Here is a 23,264-nt window from a genome sequence, read left to right as displayed (position 1 = left end):
TCCTCTTCCGTAGTGACACGTACTATTCAGCAATATTATTGATTTGACTGCACTGACACTATTGGATGCGAACGGAACTGAACAATGAACAATGACATCACTGTTTTCTACAGAACTGCTTTATAGATTAATTTAACTTAATAACTTTACAGCTATTGAACAGACTGACCTGATCTGAACAATTACACCCTTTTTCTCTTTTTAGAGATGCTTTACAGCAGAAGTTAACTTTTTCATTTAGCCATTGTTTTCATGTTCCTGTCTCCGACTTGGTTTCTCCCAAGGTTTTAATTTTTGTTTATTTAATTATTTTTAATATAAATTCGGTCACATGATGGTTTAGCTTCATTGCCACTATCACATCTGGCTTGCTTAGTTGGGGACACCTAATATTCAGCAATATTATTGATCTGACTGTACAGAGACTGTATGCAATCTTAACTGAGCTGGACGATTACTTTTTTTTTTTTTTTGTAGAACTGAATCAACACTGCAAATTTAGTGTTGGTTTGAATACTACATTGTAATTAATTTATTTTATTTGCATTAATAATAGATAAATATATTTTAATTTATTAATAATATTGTTGTCATTAAATATTATTGATTACATGAACTGTATCTTTATTTTTAAATATGGCATCCCCAAACAAGAACGACAATAATACATCGATAAATAAATGAAAAAATGAATTAATTAATGATCATTTATTTGTATTATTAGTGTTATTAGTATTAATGCTATAGCCCTTTTTCCAAGGGTAAAAAATGCAGCATATGTAAAACAAAATAAATCCGGCAAGTGGCAAAAAAAATGCCAAACCTTTCTTTAGCGAGTCTCGGGAGGATACAGAGCGAACGCTCTCCCCTCCTCCGCCATGTGATGACGGACAGACTGTATCACCGGAGCGATGCTTGAAGTCACTCTCATCAGCAACAAAGCGAAGCAACAGCAGCAGCAGCAGCACTGACGTAAACCATCCACCACATCGCCGGAAACATACGGACCTGCACCGACACCATATCGTCTCGTCCGAAGCACGTATAGGATGAAACGGAGCGCTGAGAGAGACTAGGGATCGTGATGATGCTCGGACTCCAATTCACGGCAACATTTGAAATGCGCGTTAAATGGAGACTCATGACAAGAGATGCTGCAGGGTGCCGCATTGCCTGGCCGCTTGATGATGGTAGGAGAGAGCAGCGCTTTTAACCGTGATGCTCGTTCTTAGATGCTTTTGGGGTGGGATGGAATGAATGAACGGATTTTGTGACCGAGTCTATGCCTCAGATTTGATCATACGCAAACTAAGACGATTTCAGCCTGCTTAAGCCATACACATATACAATCGATGAGCACGACCAGATGAATGTATATGAATTTATGTTGCAGAACAAGCATTAAAAACCCACTATAGAGGTGAACTATAGGGAGTATATGAGGGGAACTAACAGTGTCGTAGCTACACTCAGGACCATCTCCAAAGTCAGGTTTTTATTTAAAAAGCACTGCAGTGACAGGGCTCTTTATGATTGGCACTTTCATAATCAATTGAATAGAGCATATTTAGTCTAGTGTATTGTACAGTATAGTCAGCCTCGGTCCATTGCAAGGACAATGACTCATTTACAGGCAGGCCTGTCTCCGGAAACCCTGGAGAAAGCCAAGGTGGAGTTAAAGGAGAACCCCGACACTTTGCATCAGGACATACAGGAGGTGAGGGACATGATCATCACCCGTCCAGACATTGGCTTTCTCAGGACAGACGATGCTTTCATCCTGCGCTTTCTCAGAGCCCGGAAATTTAACCATTTCGAGGCCTTCCGCCTCCTGGCCCAGTACTTTGAGTACCGGCAACAGAACCTAGATATGTTCAAGAACCTGAAGGCCACCGATCCAGGGATCAAGCAGGCTCTGAAGGATGGATTTCCTGGGGTTCTGTCCAATTTGGATAGATACGGGAGGAAGATTCTGGTTCTGTTCGCAGCGAACTGGGATCAGAGCAGGTGAGGTGCTATTGGATTTTGGCTAATTGTGGGTAATGACGCGTACTGTCTGTGCTGTCTTTTCCGCATCAGTCTTCTGTCATTCACTAGAGCATGATGTTTCGTCATTATGAAACGTTAAGTTAAAGTTAAAGGTACGGTAACAGTATACATCACAGTGATCATGTTGCACAGATTGCATTACTAATTGTCGTGACAAATAAGGATGTCTGAGATGTTGACTAGAAAATCTTTAAAACACATGTGCCAAGAACATTTATACCATTTTCTACATTAAATTTAAAATCGTAGAGCAATATTTTTACCATTGAGGGTTTGCTGTTACATCCAAGCCATAATGGGTGATGACCTTTTGACCTGACCCAATATTCTACATGACTGTCCTTCATATACAGTATGTCATTGTGTTTTTTTATTTGTAGTACGACGACAACATAAATTCAACATGGATGCACCATTTGGTAACTTCGGAATATTTTACTGTTATCTTATTATTATTTTTTAAAGTAACTCTCTCAAACTGCATCATCTAATAAAAATCTCAATGACTGTGACATACATTTATGAGTCTCATACAGTCTTAAGGGTCTCTGGTCTCTTGGCACATGTCAAAATGGCTACCTGTGTGTACAACATGCTGACTTTCACTTGGCAAGTAAGTGGTATTTTTTGCATTTATTAATGCCTTTTTTAAATAATGAATAAAAAACACCCATATATAGCCTTATTTAGTTTTCTTTTCTTAGTGGTTAGCGGTCTATATAGAGTCCAGACTCCACAACAGTTAATCTATCATCATGTGCCCTTGAGTAAAGCACTCCATCTCAGTTTATTCCAAGAACACTGTCTATGGAATTTAAATGACCTTTGAATGATCTACTAAATGTCAAATTATTTAAATACATTGCAGTGCAAATCAGGTATTCATTTTCTAATTAAATATCCACTTTTAGAAAAGTGGTCAGTGATTTAGTGTTAATTGTAGAACAATAGGTTTCTTGACTCAGTTTTAAAGAACACTTTATGCCAAAAAAGGAGAAATGTCTTAAATGTTCATGTTTAATGGGATATTTCAAATGGGTTTCTTTTGATAAAGTATGTTTATGATTTTTACGGTTTAATAAATAAAATTGACGTAAAATATTATTTATTAGAAATAAATGAATTAAAACTTAATTCACAAGACGATCTGATGAGGCAACCCCTAAAAGGTTCTATGAAGCACCTGACAGAAACCTTTACAGTTCTATGTTTAACCTTGGTAACCCTTTATTTTAGGGTTCAATTCTCGCTATTAACTAGTTGCTTATTAGCATGCATATTACTAGAATATTGGCTGTTTATTTACAAAGCACGTATTAATTCCTTATTCTCAACCATACCCAATACCAACTTAAAGGTGCACTATGTAGTATTTTTGCAGTAAAATATCCAAAAACCACTAGGCCAGTGTATATTTTGTTCAGTTGAGTTCTTGCAATATCCCAAATGTTTCCAACTATTTGTAAATTGTGAGAAAATTGCTATTTTAACCAAGAAGCCGGAACGTCTGAGGGAGTCGCCTGTCATTTGCGTCATATCTGCGTTACCCTCGGTTTCCGGTTTTATTCTGCAGAAACGCTTTACTCTTAGCAGTGTGCTACAAGTTTCACATCAGCCGCTGAGCGAATGCACAGAGTAACGTCATAACATCATTTTAAACACACATAAATATATCTAATATGATAAACAGAGCTGTGTTACCTTATACTCATGACCGGAAAAACGGAAATGCCGCCCGCGACTGTGTCCCGTCATAGTCCCGCTGCTCGCGAGGGGTGTGTTTGCGTAACAATCGCTCCAGCGGCCTTGCTCAGCTCCCTCAACTCTTGGTCCTGCTCTGCTTTATACTAATAATAACCATAATAATTAATATTAATAAACTTCATACTAATTAATAGCTGTATCCATCAACATGATTTCTGCCAGAGTCCTATTTTCCACAGGCTGTGAGGTGAAGACCACATGTTCCAAGATTCTAAACTCAGACTTGGTGTCATCAAACTACACCTTTGTTTTGAATAGGCGCCCTCTAGCGGACGGAAAAATACTTAATGTCGCTTTAAACGCCACAAAACTGCCTTACTAACTATTAATAAGCAGTAAATTAGTAGTTTATTGAGACAAAAGTCATAGTTAATAGTGAATGTGTTCCCTATACTAAAGTGTTACCAGAACCTTTTCTTCTAAGAGTGAGGTTGTGTTTATACTGTAACATGAATACTAGTGTGTGATCTTAAATGTGGCCTACACTTCCAAATGAAATCATTTTGATTCACCTCTTGAACTCAGCATGAACTTATAGCCCAAAATCCAAGACTTCAGTAAAGCACTCTCTCTCTACACTGACTTCACAATCTTTGGACACTCATACATATTTTGTAATTAAGTGAAATTCATGCATATTTAAGAGTGCTTAAGTGTCAGCTTTTGGGGACAACTGTATATTAATTTATTTCATATTAATTAGTTTATGCACTGTGTACTAATGTATAAATTAAGAGGGAAATACATGTATTTCTCCAAATGTCATGTTTTAATGTTGTGCGAAATCATGGCGCTTACTGTTGGAGTCTCACCTCTTTAGACTGGAGAGTACATAGTGCTCGAGTCCATATCAAACAGCCTTTGAATCAAGGCCAGTCGCAACATTGCCTTGGATGGCAGGGCTCTTGGCATCCTCTCACAAGAACAATGTGTGATGAGCACTAGGGTCAAGCCATGCCTGATTTGCTACATTTATTCAACCTTTATAGGAGATGTATGCCATCTAAAAGTTTGAATACCTACAATATGAATCAAACTTATTCAGTAACTGTATGACAATATATATCTCACATTAAGGCTTGTGCTTATCTGCAGGTACACTTTTGTGGATATTCTGCGAGCTATTTTACTTTCTCTGGAGGCAATGATTGAAGACCCCGAGCTACAAGTAAATGGATTTGTCTTGATCATTGACTGGAGTAACTTCACTTTCAAGCAAGCTTCCAAGCTCACTCCAAGCATGCTGAGATTGGCAATTGAGGGCCTGCAGGTAACGCAACTGTTTGCTTTATAATCTTATGTTTATGTTTATATAGAGAATCAACATGGATATTATAATTCTTTGAATGTGTGCCTTCATGCTCATGATTCATCAGCTAAATGGTTCAGCTGATGTTCTTAGAAGCAATGTCTTATGATATCAAATATGTAATGTTTATGATGCATGCATGCATCAGGTATAAATAATTAGAATTGCTCAGGGAAATTCTGCATGTGTGAGGCTGAACAGGTGCTTGTTGAGGAATCCCACTCCTGACAAACATTTATTAGTCTCTTTGTGAGAAACATGAATGTGAGCTGGCCCAATCATCAAACGCAAGGTAACACGATCTGCATAGACACAGAGAATGAGTATTGTGTTTAATTTACTTTACATTTACCCAGCTCAAAAGTAATTTAAAAGGCTAGATGTGCCACAGGGGGAAATGCAGTTTAGTGTGTTAATAGTTTGCTTAGGAGTTTTTAGTCAAGTCTTATATACGACTAAGCATCATTATGAGATCCATTCCCTTTCATTGTAATGAAGTACAGCACATTTTAACATTTATTAGTAGTGTTCTCCTTTAATTAATTGCAAATACATAGGTTTAAGGATTCGAAGAAACACTTAATGAGATAGCTATCCTTTACTCGCCCTCTCGTCATTTCAAACCTTTATGAGTTTCATTCTTCTGTGGAACATGAAAGAAGATATTTTGAGAAAAGTCTAAGTGTTGCTTGCCAGTGCTGATTTGTACCCCATTAACTTTCATTGCAATGACAAAAATATTTGAAACTTCTTCATAATCTTCTTATGTGTGCTGATGAAAGAAAGTAATGCAGGTTTGAAACGTCATGAAAATAAATATGATTGGACATTTTTTAATTTGTTTTTGTGAACGCCCACATTCCAACTATTTCTTTTATCAGAAGCATTAAACTTTATCACAAGCATTTCGAAGCTACAATCCATTTCAAAATAAATACAAAACATATCCCAACTGAAAGAAATTAAGCTGACAAAAAGATTGAATCCCACATTTGCTGATGATATAGTCCTATATATATATATATATATATATATATATATATATATATATATATATATATCCGTATCCGGTTGGCAAAACTCTGAACACATCTTCCTTTTTTGCCGTTCTTAGATTTCTCAAAGATAAGCTTAACTCCAAGTCTTCCAGAGTCACAGCCAAAGCTGATTCGTTGTTCCCTAGCTTCTTAATTTTCAAGTAGCTCACGGATTCGCAGAACCATCACAACTTTGCCGTCATTATGTTAAGCCCGTCCACCGACTCGATACACGACATGATTGGCCTGAGTAGAGTTTGGTTTTTCAAGATTGTAAGCTAATGGAGAGTTGCTGGGCGACCCTGGCATTATATTTGCTGCCGCTAGGGTGCATCTAGATTTTTAGGCTACCACAAGTGTGAATTTGTGTCATTTTGTAAAAAATAAAAGCATTTAACAAAAAATCCTGGTTAAATATTAATCACTATAGTTTAATAAACAGTGCAATGTCTTTTCATATTTTATTGAGTATTTACGACAACAAAAAAAATGCACTCAAAAACTGAGGCTTATAAGCTCTGATCAATAAGGCCTACAATCAATCAGGTGCAAAAAGAAATACAAAACCGGTCCGAATTGAAAGAAAAGAAGCTGAAAAATAATAATAATATTGAAATCAATATTTGGTGATAATGTAGCATAATTAGAGATTTATAAGCAATCGTTTTTGAAAACAAGGTGGGGAAATTTATATCAAAAGAGTACAAAAGTTAGTAGCTACATCTAATGATAAACAGGACAGAAGCAAATGCAATGCAAAAAGCAATGGCTATTGAACAGATACTCAATGGTAATGAAAGGTCGTTGCACAAACGCTCCTGCACGGAGACAGTGGAGCGGGAACACAGACACCAGGAGAGCGTGATGCAGGGACTGAGATGGTAAATCCTGATGAATGGAGTGATGGTGAAGGTGAGTCCATGGTAAGATCGATGACGAAGAATCCAGAGTCCAGTACACAGGAAACACGAGGAACAGGGAACAGGCACACAACACGAGAGACTCAAACAACAATCTGACAGCATGGAGAGGGACAAAGGCATTAAGTAGGCTAGTCTGATGATGTGCAGCTGCCGCTGATCAGGATAACGAGTGACCACGCCCGCCAGAACAACGAGACACACCCACACAACATACACCTGCAGCACACACAAGACTAAAATGAGACCGGGGATTTACCAGCTGTGACAGTAACCTCTCCCCTAGAAACGTCTCCTGGCATTCCCAGACGACCCTACCTGCCGATGGTAATCATCAATAAGGGAGTGATCCAGGATGTCTCGAGCAGGCACCCAACTCCTCTCCTCTGGACCGTAACCTTCCCAATCCACTAAATACTGGAATCTGCATCCCCTCCATCTCGAGTCCAGAATATGTACTGAATAAGTAGGTTCCCATTCTACGAGTCATGGTGGTGGGGGAACCGGGGCAGGTGGATTAAGATGTGAATGAAACACAGGCTTGATTTTAGAAACATGAAAGGCGGAGTGAATTCCCCTGTACACCGGAGAAAGGTTAAGGTGGACTGTCAATGAGCCAATACATTTAGGAGTAAGCTTATTAGAAACAAGCGGAGGGGAATGTTCTTAGTAGAAAGCCACACTTTTTGACCAACGACATATACGGGTGGCTTAGAACGGTGGCGATCGGCTTTAGCCTTGATGCACACCCCACCTGGAGTAGAGTCTCGTGGGCTCTAGTCCACGTGCGGTGACAACTCTGGAAGAAGGCGTGAGCGGAGGAGACCAAGACTTCGGATTCCAGGCTCAGAAAAATTGGTGGTTGGTACCCTAAACTACACTTAAATGGAGAAAGGCCCGTAGATGACACTGGTAGACACCATAGAAAGTTGTTGGCTCAAGGAAGAATGGTTCTTGGCAACACCCTTCTCTAGATCCTGGTTTGCTCGCTCGGACTGACCATTGCTCTGGGGACGATAACCCAAAGACAGACTGATTGTAGCTCCTAATAATTTACAAAACTCTGTCCAAAATTTGGACACAAACTGAGGACCCCCTGTCAGAAACCACATCCATCGGGAGGCCATGTAACTAAAAGACGTGATCAATTAAAATAACCGCTGTCTCCTTGGCTGAAGGTAATTTGGGCAAGGGAATGAAATGTGCTGCCTTCGAGAACCGTTGTCAAAACAACCGTCATACCCTTAGAGCATGGGAGGGCGGTGAGAAAATCTATCGCAATGTGGGACCAGGGTCTCGAAGGGACTGACAGCGGTTGGAGTAACCCATCTGGAGGTCGGTTAGACGTCTTACCAACAGCACAAACCGAGCAAGCCAAAACAAAATCATGGTCATCGCTAAGCCATTAATGGCCACCAAAACCGTTGCTTTACTAAGTGCCTAGTGCAACTTATTCCTGGATGACAGGCCACGTTGGCGCAATAACCCCATCGGATCACGTCAGACCATAACCCCTGCGGAAAAAAACAAACGAGTCGGTGGGCAACCAGGCGGAGGCGTTACCCCTTCTAAGGCCGTCTTGACCCTCGATTCGACCTCCCATACGAGTGATGAGATAACTACCTTCTCCAGTAAAATACACTCGGGAGTAACTGGGCGTTCAGATGGATCAAAAATACGAGATAATGAATCGGGTTTGATGTTCTTGGAACCCGGGTGGTATGAGAGAGTAAAGTTAAAACGTCCACACAAAAAAAAGTGCCCACCGAACCTGCTTGGAGTTGAGTCTTTTGGCAGATCTAATTTTTTCTAGGTTCTTGTGATCAGTCCAGACGATAAAAAGGTACCCCGACCCCTCTAATCAATGGCGCCACTCCTCCAACGGTAACTTGACGGCCAACAACTCTCTGTTATCAATGTCATAGTTACGTTCGGTGGGTGATAAACGATGGGAGAGAGAAAAACACGCAAGGGTGCATCTTGTCATCTGAGGAAGCGTGCTGGGAGAGAACTGCACCTAACGCCACCTCTGACGCCTCGACCTCCACCACGAACTGATGTGTGGGATCAGGGGCGACTAATATGGGAGCCGAAACGAAGTGACTCTTTAGGTTGTAGAATACAGCCTCAGCTTTATCCGACCACCTGAACGTCGTTCTGGGGGAGGTCAAGGCAGTCAGAGTTGCGGCTAGTTGGCTGAAGTTGCAAATAAAATGCAGATAGAAGTTGGCGAAACCCAGAAACCACTGTAGGGCCTTATGGGAATCTGGACTTGGCCAATCTATTACAGCCTTAACCTTGTCAGGGTCCATGCGCTCTTAAGATCGATGGCGAAGAATCCAGAGTCCAGTACACAGGAAAGGAACAGGCACACAACACGAGAGACTCAAGCAACGATCTGACAGCATGGAGAGGGACAAAGGCATTAAGTAGGCTAGTCTGATGATGTGCAGCTGCCACTGATCAGGATAACGGGTGACCACGCCCGCCAGAACAATGAGACACCCACACACAACATACACCTGCAGGACACACACATGAGACTAAAATGAGACCGCGGATTTACCAACCCTGACAAAATCCTGTGTGAGCAAAGTCAGTAAGTTTTCGTCCAATGTGATAACATTACGATTTTGGTAAAAAGAAAATCCTCTCCAGGTTAAGACCACCATAAACCACCATAAAGGATATGATAAAATGAGCAACACTCTCCCAAGTACGTACTTACATTGAGAGGAGTTATATCTATGCACCAGATATTATTGAGACCTCAGCAGCAACCGCATAGCAACACCCTGGCAACCACCCACAACACTTGTGGTGTGTTTTGCATGGACACTCACATTCCATGAAATGTTTAAATCTATTTACGCTATTTTAACATCGCTTTAAGATGTAACTGAGCAGCAATTGTTCTTTCTGTTATAAAATGGTCACTGTGCATTTAAAAAGAGCTAATCTGCGCACAGACATATTCCACTTCCAGAAGCATCCTCTTAAAAGCTCTCATTTAGACATCACTCCTTTGAGTAGGGCTTGGGTCTGATATGACATGTAGGCAGTGCGGAGTGAGGCCTGTTGACTGAATATTAATGCGGGTGCATGATGAGCCTATTCCACATTCCAGTGCCTCTTCAGACAGATTAGCCGGTGAATAATTGATCGCTGCCATTAGCATCTTGCATCCACAATGTGCTGTTCACGTGGAGTGGGACATCGCTTTTGTAGCCGTTTGAAAGGGAAACAATAGCGTAGATTGAGGGAAAACAGCCACAGCTAATTAGTTACAGTTCAAAAGAGTGCTCAGCAGCTAGCTTGTCAGCAGAAGTCATCACTTACATGTGTAAATATTTACAGGAATTTAGATTTTTGGCATTTTTGATCCAATTTGCATGCATAAAAACTTACAAGGAGCGACTTGATGGATGCGTGCATTTACAAATGCAAAAGTTTGGACTTATTTTGATTTTATTTTTTGTTTTTGAAAGAAATTAATAGTTTTTAATTAAGAACGGATGCATTAAATTGATCAAAAGTGACAGTCAAAGATTTTACGCAAAATATTTTCCATTTCAAATAATTGCTGTTCTTTTGAACTTTCTGTTCATCAAACAATCCTGAAAAAAAATGTAAAAACTTTTAAAAAAAAAATTCTTGAGCACCATATAAGCATATTAGAATAATTTCTGAAGGATCAAGTGACGCTGTAAGACTGTAATGTTGCTGAAAATTCCGCTTTTCCACCACAAGAATAAATTAAATTTAAAAATATGTACCACGGAGCCCCTTAAGGGACCTTTGCAACAATACAAATATACAGACTTTTGCGTGCACACAGGACTTTTTTGCATGCTTGCATGTTAAAATTTCCAGATTATGTAAACCCATTTCCTTTGTTTGGGCAGGAGATCTCTAATATCACTGCCTCATATGCTTTATTACATTCTCCGTGAAGGCCGAGAAACTGCACAGTTCGGCTGTGTGCATTGTCTTATTTGCCAAGTTTAAGGGTCCATAAAGCCAAGTTCAAGGGTCCAGTATACCTCTGATATCAAACCTTATGTCCACTTAAACGCGTCCTCTGTGGCGGCAGTGAAACCTTGCCATGAAATAGGCTGATGGCACAATATCGCTGTTTCATTGTGATGAAAGCACTCAAACCTTGGATTTCATAGCAGTTTGTAAAGTAGTTTTGTGTGCACACGCTAAAGTCTGCATTTAATCTTTCACAATGTTGATGTTTTTACTGTATTTTTCAATAAATTTGGTGAGCATAAGTTTCCAGCAAGCAATAGCCGTCATTTCACTGTCTCAATTAACTATAGACCTGATATAGTCCGGCTATGAGTAACCCACTTCTAGTCAAAATAACCTTTTTTATTTGTTTACATGTTGGTTTTTAACTTTAACCAAATTAACTTGTGAGACGTAAGATATTCAATGATGTAAGCAAAGTCAACAATGATTACAAGTTGTTTGGTTTAATTTCTTTGACATGGTCATTTATTCATTCATTCATGTTCTAGATGACAGACTATTCTTGGTATATGGTTTATTAAATCTTCACTGACAGCCCAAATTACACCTTTTTTTTAAGCCTAGACTTGTGTTTGGATTGCTATTAGACGACTTTTAAATGCAAAATTGCTTGCTGGGAGACTTCTTTCAAAAACATTAAGAAATCTAACCGACCCCAAACTTTCGTACGTATGTATGCTGATAGCGTTTCCAAAACGTTTAAAGGTCAGAAATGAATGAGAGGTGCCCTTACGCAACAAAAATATATTTCTCAATATATTAGTTGACCATATATTTCATGTGTCTCCATATATTGTGAAATTTACATGGTAATATATCATATGATATATTATATAATAATATATTATATATGCAAGTTATATATTGCAATATATGGGACAATACTGCAATTATTGCCGTTTTCATATATTGAATAAATACATATCATTATACTATTCAATATATTGCTATGTATATTGAAATATATCCTACAATATATGAAATTATATATTGGAAGAGTCATTGTATATGTAAATATATATGTAAAATTATATGAGATAATATACCTCAATGTACTGGATAATATAATCAGATTTATATGGGAACATATGTCTTAAATATATTGATTTATATTACATAGTATATAATTATCATATATATTGACATGGTAAATATTAAATAATCTAATGTACACTGTCTGTCATATATTTTAAAATATAACAGATTAAAATATAATATAGAAATTAGGGCCGCGACTCGATTAAAAAAAATAATCTAATTAATTAGAGGCTTTGTAATTAATTAATCGCATTTTAATTGCATATAAATATTTGACCTGAGAACAATGAGAAGTAATTTTTCACATGTATTTTTAGTATACCATTGAATAATGACTGAATACATAAGCTTAATCAACAAAATATTGTTTATTTATTTCAGTCCAGCAGACCAGTGCATGTTTGCCAGTTTAGCAAAAGCATATTTGTGATATTTGAGGCTCGATGTGCTGCGGTGATACGCGAATTCCTTGTTGTATAGCTTGCACACAACCATGCTCTTGACGACGCTTCCATTCTTTCGTTTTTTAAAACAAAATTTCCCATCCACGGGGCCAAGCAAAGCAGTCTCATCAGCTTCTTCGTTCCATAGCTTCGTTCATGTTCACATGGTTCGTTGTTGTCGTGACTCCGGAGCGCTAGTTGGTGTTCCAGTATAATTGGTCCGTCGAAACTCATTCATTAAAAACGTTCCGCGGTGCAAAAATAAGTGTGGTAAAAAATTTTTTTTTTTTTGCGTAATTAATTAACGCGTTAAAGTCACGTAATTAACGCGTTAAAGTCACGTAATTAATTAATCTTAATTAACGCGTTAAAGTCCCGGCCCTAATAGAAATATTTTCTAAATATAGAAAATATATTGAATGTCATGCACCATCTGATTTGGGCTATTGTTAATCAACCTCTGTAAACATATGCAGGAGCTTGCTTAACTCACAAAAAATACTTTGTTTCAATAAACACACATGAAATAATTCAGTTTTGTTTGTATATCAATGTATTTTAATATATGAATCAATATATAGCAATAGGTTGTCCATCCATATATTGCTATATATTTTCAAATATATGAGGAAGTTTCTGATACATTGAAATATATTTTCTAATGTATTGCAATATAAATTCTAGTATATTGCAATATATTTTTGTTTCGTAAGGGTGTGACGCCCCATGGTTCTATTTTGACAGTGACAGACCGACAGTATGTACATTGAGTCATTAAACATGACGTTTACAGCCCGCAGGAAAAGCGCACAGCTCTCAGAACCGAAAGTGCAGGGTCATGTGAAGAGTTACATCAATCTGATGTCATTGTTCATATGGACATCTGTCCTTCTCAATCATCAACTTAATGAAGCATTAAAACCTTTTTTGGAAGCTTTTTGGTGTTTTAGCTCATTGTCATTCCAGTGAGTGAACACATGAAAGAGTGAGAGAGTGACAGAAGCACAAAGAAAGGAATGACGTGAACTGAAGGCATAGGAAAAAGTACTAAGTTCGAAGTATGAAGATAAGTGCCTTATGTTCTCTTTCTGTTGAGTCCATTTGATAAACTAGAGTCTGTTGCTATAGAAAGTACTTTTTGAGCCAGAAACTCATTGTAAGGTTGAAATAGAACTAATGGATTCTTCCTAGAAAACCTCATGGAGCAATGACCATTGCCTGTTCTTGGAGGTTGTATGCTTTTATTATTAGATTACAGTAGACCCATCTATCATATACCTTTCCTAGCAAATGGTGGCTCAGAAAAGAGCGCTTGATGTGCAGAAAATGGCTGTTCTTAGCTAAATCAATAGACAGCAACATGCTCCCGAGTCGAATAGAAGTGGGAGAAAGTGGTCCTGGCTTTCCTGGAGCAGTGCTTTGTTGTTTCATCCTCTGTTGTTTGCTTCTGTGCCTTGGACATGCCTTTTGTCTCTCTTAGTCTTGAGAAATAACCCACGCTTGGCAGCCAATCACAATGGGCCAATCTTCCCCAGCCCACCCCATGCCGAGTTTCCCTGGCAACCCGTCTAACCGCCATGCTATGCACCCTCCAGATGGGCTGTGCTCACAGAGAGAGACGCACTCATGTCACTCAGCCACCGTGCCGTATGTGTGTTTCTATGTAGGGCACTTAGAGTGCATCTTAAAAAGCACAGGAAGTTCATTGTAGGACAGATTGACAAGCATCATTGTTGCATTCCCATAAAAAGTCATTTATATTGCATCGTAAGGATTTTTATTGCTTGTCTGGGACTGAAGTCAGGTTTGGGTTAGGAAAATCAGCAACAATTTCAATAAGAATAATACATTTATTTTATAAAGTGCTGTTTGATTTTATTACTTTATTTTATTTTGCGTGTGTGTGTGTGTGCGTGTGCGTGTGCGTGTGTGTGTACGTGTGTGTGTGCTGAATGGGTTTTTTATTGTCTGGGATTATTTGAGTTGGAGTAGGCTATTAGTAAGGATTTTATTTTATTATTGATTATTTTAATAATAATAATAATAATAATAATAATAATAATAATAATAATAATAATAATAATAATATGGATTATTAATAATTTATGGAGTGCTATTTTATTTTAAATTTGATTATTTATTTTATTTGTTTGCAATAATTATTTTGTGTGTTGTTTTTATTATTTATTTTATTTGTTGTGAGCAATTTAGTTTAGTAAACTTTGAATGAGTAAAACTGGGTTTTTTTTATTTATTTTTTTTACCAGTTTTTGCCAGATACAGTTCATTGAACATAAGTTCAATAAGAAATCATAAATTTTTTATTGTTATTTTTTGTTACCCTAGCCTGACAAGCCAGACCCACATCAAGATGTTTGGTCTTGAAACTCACCATTGACAGGGCTCAATTCCAGGGGTGGGATAAACGGTTGTCTTTCAAACTCCCTCTGCACGCGATAGGATAGAGCTACAACCAACCAGAGCAACGAAGAAGGTGAAGCAGAGCTCGTTCTCAGATTAAACATTCACCGTATCCGGTCGGCAAAACTCCGAACACATCTTCCCTTCTTAAGAATGACTTCAGTGCCGTTCTTTGTTCTTTTCTCAGAGAAAAAGCTTAACTCCAGGTCTTCCAGAGTTGCGCCCAAAGCCGATTCATAAGACCGTTGTTCGCCAGCTTCTTTGTTTTCAAGTAGCTCGCGGATTCGCGGAACCATCACACCCTGCAGTCATTATGTTAAGCCCGTTCAGCGTCTCTATACACGACGTGATTGGCCTGAGTAGAGTTTGGTTTTTCCATCTCGCAAGCCAACGGAGAGTTGCCCTAAATTAGAATTAGGGTGCTAGGTTATAGGGATGGGCGTATCGATATAAAGGATGGATATATCGATACTGGTGTGAGCATCGAAAGTATTGATACTAAAATAAAAATATCGATACTAAGTTTTTTGTTTGTTTTTTTTACCAGTAATTTTGTTTATTTAAAAAGATTATTTAATGCAAACAATATAAATAAACTATGTTAATTGTGTAGTATAGGACTATTTTCCTGCTCATCTTAACCATGATTTGAATGCATGCAGATGCTACAAGACTGAACCAATCGTTCACAGAGAGAGCGTTTTTTCACTGATGACACTATTCAAACAGAACTGCGTTTCCCAAAACTAAGAAACCATAGATGATTTTGAACACACAGCCCAGAATAATGCTCATCAAAAGACAGAAAAACATAATAGTTTGAGTTATTTCACAATAAACAAATAGAAATTGTAGCCTACATAGTGCAATCACACTTTTTAAATGTAATGTTAAAAGTTGAAATTGATCATGTTCTATGCTTTAACTAATGCTAATATAAATCACTATCAGAATAAAAAGGTTGCATTTTATGGGTGCAATGTTCAGTCACTGGCAGTCCCTTGTGACACTGAGCCCTGTTTTTTTTTTTTTTTACTACAGTAGCCGTAGTTCAAATAGGCTAGAATTTGTAGGTTTCCATGGTTAATTTCACTACTACTAAACATTTTATCCATGTTTTAAAAAATTAGGATCCAATAAGTTGCAATTAAGGCATATTGAATGTTAAAATACCTTTCAAATATGTTAAGTGGGTATTTTTACTCTTAGTCATTTAAATAATTTAATATATTTAATAATTAAAAAAAATAAGTTTAAAAGTATCGTATCGGCATCGATATCTGTGATACTGGCCTTGAAAGTATCGGTATCGTATTGAAAACAAAATAAGTGGTATCGCCAATCCCTACTAGGTTAAGCTAGAACTAGGGTGCGTCTAGATTTCTAGGCTATTGTTACTCAAAAAGTTGCAATAATTATTTGTAAATTTTTCATTTTGGGCCAAACTACATCTTTAAATTTCCCCTTTAAAGTCCAAGACAGCTTGAACAGCTATATGATCAGGGGCAGGGCATAAGGTTTGTACAATATTTATAGTGCCAAGCAGTCTATGTCCCATAAGTAAACACAGGAAAACGTGATCCAGGGAAGAAGGCCATTCTCAGCCTATTTTTCATCAACATGAGCAGCTTGCACATGGAATGGGTTTGCATCCCTCACGTCCGACTGGCTCATCTGAATTCTAAGATCCATTGCCTCCCGGAAAGCAAAGAACTTCTACGCGTCTTATCTGGGAAACAGCCCTAGACATATCTGGGCCTGCAGGACTAGAGTTAGACTAATTGTTTTGCTCTCTGCAAAGTGGCACAGTTATGGTCTCGCTCTGTTTATCGCACTATAGCGGGACTGTTCTGATCTGTAGCAGAGCTGACAGCTAGTGAGTAGAGCTTCGTCTTCGCGTTAGCGGCCTTGCGTTGCTACGCTCAGTGGGCTGGATCTGCCAAGTGTAGATAAAATGTCTCCTGTAGAGATACAATTATTGACGTGAGCAATGGCATGTGTCAGAGTGTGAGGCTACGTATTGCTGGTTCGCTCAGTTATTGTTAATTTGACAAAATATTGCTAACAGGATGCTTACTGTTGGTAAAAGTGAGCTATTCTTGATCAGAATAGGCCGGAATGTGGACCACACTTTATGCTGATAGACAAAATGTCTGGCTACAAAAGACTATTTGTATTTTGGAGTAAAGAAACCTCTTCTAAATGCTCTTGGAAATCAGGTTTCTTATCTAGGAATACTGTCACTGAAACTGGGACAGCTCACTGACTCGACTCTGACTGATACGCTATGTATTATTTGGTGAGGGGACAATGATAAAATACTAGCTTTTCCTCAGGCTATGTCTTTCAAAAGGACTCCAGCAAATGGAGGTTTTTTTTCTTTTCTTTTTTTCTTTCCCAATTACCTTGCTGGAGTTCAGTCGTGCATCATCAGTGGCTCCTGACAAGAAAAGAGAGGGATGTTTCATGTCAAGCCACTGAAACAAAATGCACAGATGAAATCAGCGGTCCATCAGCTTATACAGAGACTAACAACAACCCTATAAAGCTCTAAGCAAAGCCATTCTTTGTACTGTAATTGAGTGGATCTGTTTAAAACCAGTAATTATTTAACATTGCAGATTGATGTTTTAAATGGTTCCTGATTTTACGATGAGGCACTTTTAAGAGCAATTATCCTGTGGCTTTACTCCTTTTCCAGTAACCTGACCTGCTGCCAGAATGTATGTTAGCTGTTTGATGGATTTGTATTCAAGCTAATACAAGAATTAAAAAATTAAAGCCTTTTTCAACAATCCATTTGAGTGCATCACTTGACCAAAACAGGAGAATTGGAGTAGTTAATAAAAAATAAAAAAATAAAAAAATAAAACGTACTAACTTGTTAACAAGCAAAAAATGGTCTGTTTTTTGCTCTGCCGTGGTGACTTCAGTTACTTCATTTAATGTTTTTTTCTCTGGCTTAGTGTTTCGCACATGAATATTAATTATAATTAATTATAGTAGCTTTTAGGTAAACCTTGGTGATACAGATTTCCGTTTACCGCATGTTTTCATGTTTGTTTAGCAAACCTGCTGGGTATTTATATATAAAAAAAATATTTGAATGGATAAAAAAAAATTAATTTCTATTACCATTTATCACCTTAAATTTGGGTAAAATATGGACGAACCCAACTGTTGGGTTAAAAGTTTTATAAAAATGTTTTACTTCACTTTGTAGGCCAACGACTTCAGCTTCACCATCACTAAGCTTCCGGCAACTTTATCAGTTTTTATCTGAAAAATATTTTTCCAGAACTTTTGAGTTAGAATAGTTCAAGAGCACAATTATGAGCATTATGAGAATAATGAGGCTGTAAAAGCCGACTGAGCTTACCTTTTTGGCGTGATGAAGTTTAATGTCGTCAACAGCCTCTGTAGTCCTATTTAGCCACTTGTTAGTAACTGCCTTTTTCAAGACATGAATGAGCTTGTGTTTACCACAGACCTTATTTCAGCCATTTAACCAAAACCCCATTCAAAAAACCCATTGAGTTCAGGACAAGGGAACCAGAAGTGCTAAAATGCTATCTCACGTCTGCATTTTGGCCTACAAGAATGATGTCCTACCTGTGCCACTCTATGGTTGGGTGTGTTCATATTTAACCTTAGGTCTAATAAGGTCTGCAAACGTCTGGGGACTGAGGAGACAAGTTGCTCAAGTTTAGGAATAGGAATGTTTTCCCATTCTTGTCTAATTCAGGCTTCCAGTTGCTCAACTGTCTTAGGTCTTCTTTGTCGCATCTTCCTCTTTATGATGCATCAAATGTTTTCTATCGGTGAAAGATCTGGACTGCAGGCTGGCCATTTCAGTAGCCAGATCCTTCTTCTACACAGTCATGATGTTGTAATTGATGCAGTATGTGGTCTGGCAATATCATGTCAGAAAATGCAAGGTCTTCCCTGAAAGAGACGACGTCTGGATGGGAGCATATGTTGTTGTAGAACTTGGATATACCTTTCAGCATTGATGGTGCCTTTCCAGATGTGTTAGCTGCCCATGCCACACACACTCATGCAACCCCATACTATGAGAGATGCAGAGGCTCCAAAGATCACAGGCGTCCAGTATGGTTTTCCGACCTTGAACCTTTTGCACTGAGATTTTTCCGGATTCTCTGAATCTTTTGATAATAATATGCAGTGTAAATGATGATAACTTCAAACTGAGAAACTCCTTTCTGATATTGCTCCACTAATTTTCACTGCAGCATTGGGGGAATTGGTGATCCTCTGCCCATCTTGCCTTCTGAGAGACACTGGCACTCTGAGAGTCTCTTTTTATACCCAATCATGTTGCCAATTGAAGTTGCAAATTGGTCCTCCAGCTGTTCCTTATTTGTGCATTTAACTTTTTTGGCCTCTTATTGCTACCTGTCCCAACTTTTTGGGTACGTGTAGCTCTTATAAAATTCCAAAATGAGCCAATATTTAGCATGACGTTTCAAAATGCCTCACCGTCAACATTTGATATGTTATCTATATTCTATGTGAATAAAAGTTTATGAGAAGTTTATTTTTTATTCACAATTTGCAGTGTCCCAACATTTTTTGGAATCAGGTTTGTACAATAAGCTACAAAAAGGACAGAAGGAATGTTGAATGCATTAAATGTAAGGTTAAGTTAGCTTAACCTTTATGGAATATTGCAGTATATAGGCTATTATTAATTATTTATCTGTGCACATTTTTGTATCTTCTCTTCTCTTCTCTTCTCTTCTCTTCTCTTCTCTTCTCTTCTCTTCTCTTCTCTCTCTCTTCTCTTCTCTTCTCTTCTCTTCTCTTCTCTTCTCTTCTCTTCTCTTCTCTTCTCTTCTCTTCTCTTCTCTTCTCTTCTCTTCTCTTCTCTTCTCTTCTCTTCTCTTCTCTTCTCTTCTCTTCTCTTCTCTTCTCTTCTCTTCTCTTCTCTTCTCTTCTCTTCGTTCACATGAGAACGCCCTACATCTGTCCTTGTTCAAGAAGCTGTTTCACTTGGATATCCTTCACAATTTCATTTCAGAGCCCCAGCTTAATCATGATATGTTAATTGTTACATTTTATAATGTTTTTTTAGCGTTGAAGGATTAGATCATGTGAATTCTGAATTCTAGAATCCGGCAAAAAGAGCATTGTGACAGCTTCCCCTCCCCCCGTTTAGCCTAACCCTGTCTCCTCCCACTGTCACACTGCGGGGACACAGATCAATCAGGTTTCACCATCTCACACCACAGCTTAGCTATTCATGTTTAATGCAGCCGAGACCTTTATCTCACTCGGTAGCAGCGGGTCCAAGAGCAGAGATATCATCATATGTGCTCACACCACCTGCTGGCAAATGCCTCATAGCCCCTCCTCTGAAGCGCTAGCCAATCACCATGTGCTTGCATGTGTCAGATCCAGTGCCAGATCTAACACCTATAAGCCTGCGGTCTGATGCCGGACGGTTGCCTGGGGGCCTCTGTGTCTATACGGCCTGCTTACTTGCAGCTGTTCACCATCAGCATTACGCCAGTGGCGCCAACAACACAGTTCGGTTATGATATGAAAGTCAGTGAGACGCAATAAACAAAGACAAGATGTGATCAAGTGCACTAAATAAAAAAAATTACATAGTATGTTTTAAAACAACAAAGAGTTATTTGAGCAGCAAAAGTTAGGACTTAGTTTAAAGGTGCAGTGTGTAATATTTATAAGGATCTATTGACAGAAAATGCAATGTAATATACATAAGAATGTTTTCAGTGGTGTATAAAGACCTTACATAGCGAACCATTATGTTTGTAGAACCCGTTCTCACTCCCAAGGCGTCAAAATCCGGAGCATTGTCAAGATTGTCACAATTAAGACGCTAAAGGTGCCCCTAAGCGTCATTTTTCGACACGTTGGGTGCTCCATTCATTTCAATAAGAAACATGGCATCATAAACATTTAATTATAAACATTTAATTATTTGCGTTTATAAAAGCAGACATGATTTCATTAATATTTAAAGGCTACTTTTATATTTTGGAGCAACCAACCCAACTCCTACCCTAAACCTAACCACATCTTAACAATATAAAACACATAACTAAACATAAATGTACAGTCACAAGTATTTATTGCAAAAACGGACCAAAACAGTATAAAAGTATTAACTCATATTGCATTCCAAGTCTTCTGAAGTCATACGATGTCTTCATGTGAAGAACAGAGTTGACCTTGATGTTTTAATCGCTGAAATGATGATCCCGCTGCCCCGTGAACGAACTCATTCATATCTCATTCAAATAATTCAAAAGGCTCCTGAGCATGACGCGATCGGTCAGAGACACACGAGAGCCAATGACATTTTACAATCAATGCTGACGTAATGACGCAATTGGTCACAAGAAATACGAGAACATTTCACTATGAAACCTCATGTAACGGGCGGCAATATTTGAAATGTATTGTGTTCGTAATCTTCGGCGGATGGAGATGCTGATCGCTTTTGGGGATTTTCTTCATGCAAATCAATCGTTTGGCCTCGGGAAACTTGGATTATTTAACTCTTTTGAATAACTCGTGGATGCAGTTGTATGTTATATCCTGTGTTTTATATCATGTTCACACAAATGGCTAGGTTTAGGGATGGTATGGGGTTGGGTTATATGTTAAACATGTCTAAATAGTGTAAATAAAATAAATGTAAATAAAATAATGCTTGCTGATTAAATTGAAAAACACACTCCAACATGTCATAATGGCAAAAATCATAAACCAACAAAAATTTCACCATGACGATAACATTTCCAATACCCAGTGCATCTGTGTATGATGCACTAAGATTTCCCATTGAAATGAATGGAGCACCCAGCGCATCGAAAAATGACGCCTTGGGGTACCTTTTGCGTCTTCATTGTGACGCGGAAGGCACTTGACCATGCTTCGGATTTTGACGCCTTTGGAGTGAGAATGGGTTGGTTTGTATTCCCTAAGAATGAGCCATTTCTATCGCCATACACTGCGGGTATCCTTACAGTTAAGTCACCATTTTGCTCCGCCATGTTTCAGTAGCCCTAAGTGGACAAACTGCTCTACACAGAATCTCTGCTGTCTCAGATGATGACATCTTTGTCCTGTGTCGGCCACCGTAGCTTCTCTATGTGCTTCGAAAGAGAGAGAGGTTAGCGGTCGTCAGTAGACCATGTGCAGAACTGCCCACTCCCATCGGCGCTTTTATGGATTTGCGCTCTTACGCTAATTTGCCCTGTTAGTAATTCTGGCCTTTAAATTACTAAATGAAGCATTGTGAAAAAAATGATTTTATAGATGTGATTTCCTGCATTATGGTGCGTTTTGGGCCATATCCCTCTATACCAAAAAAAGACCTCAAACCAGTCAATACTAATAGTCTAATAAAAAGTCTATGTTCATTTAACTGCCATAGACATCAACAGTTTCACAGATAAATGATAATGAATAAGTTGCATGTTTTTTATGCTCCGTGTCCAGACAGAAAAAGTGCCGTTTACTAAACGATTGATTGGGCCAGACAAAATTACAAAAATCACTAAATTATTTACCGTGGCTATAGAGTAGGCTAGGGGTAAGACGCATGGCATCAAGTTTTGACGCATATCGCGAGCATATGTTCGAATCCGCCTTTTGCCACACTCGCTTCCCCCATCACATATCAGATCGGAAAGGCTATTTATTTTCAATAAAAAAAATAGAAAATATTACAAAAAACGGAAATAAAGCGTTTAACATGTGTTTAATAATACGTTTCTTAAAAAGTTTCTCGGTTAAGGGGTAGTCAAGGTAAGCAGACATGTGCTGAATTAGAAACGATAAAAGTGAGTGGGTCCAATATCATTGGTCTTAAAAAGTGGGTGGGTCTTATCCCACCCACACACAATGGTTCCGACGCCCATGAAATGAAGAGATATCCATATTTGGCTGTTTGTTGAAAGAAGAGCTCTCCAAAAATACAAATTAAATAAAAATACTGCAAATTGCTAAATGATAAAAGTTGGAATATTAAACATTAAGCAGCACAACTTTTTTCAACGTTGATAATAAAAGGAAAGGTTTCGTGACCACCAAATCATCATATTAGAATGATTTCTGAAGGATCATGTGACACTGAAAACTTACTGTAGTAATGATGCTGAAAATTCAGCTTTGCCAACGCAGGAATAAATTACATTTTGAAATATTTTTTGAAAACAGTTATTTTGAATTGTAACCAGCATAAGAG

General features: G+C 38.2%; 1 protein-coding gene across 1 annotated transcript in view; it reads left to right on the top strand.

Moving 5' to 3' along the window:
* Positions 1–791: 791 nt before the first annotated feature.
* Positions 792–23,264, top strand: part of clvs2 (clavesin 2) — a 34,665-nt gene continuing 12,192 nt past the window's right edge. The window contains exons 1-2 of the mRNA XM_067417954.1: positions 792–2,007; positions 4,909–5,083. Of these exons, the coding sequence (XP_067274055.1) occupies positions 1,619–2,007; positions 4,909–5,083 (564 nt within the window). The 5' untranslated portion in view covers positions 792–1,618. The remainder of the gene's footprint in view (positions 2,008–4,908; positions 5,084–23,264) is intronic.

This window comes from Pseudorasbora parva, chromosome 15 (genome assembly GCF_024679245.1).
Source record: "Pseudorasbora parva isolate DD20220531a chromosome 15, ASM2467924v1, whole genome shotgun sequence".
NCBI lineage: Eukaryota > Metazoa > Chordata > Actinopteri > Cypriniformes > Gobionidae > Pseudorasbora > Pseudorasbora parva.
The sequence above is the reverse complement of the archived record's forward strand: the minus strand, read 5'-3'. Positions and strand labels throughout refer to the sequence as shown.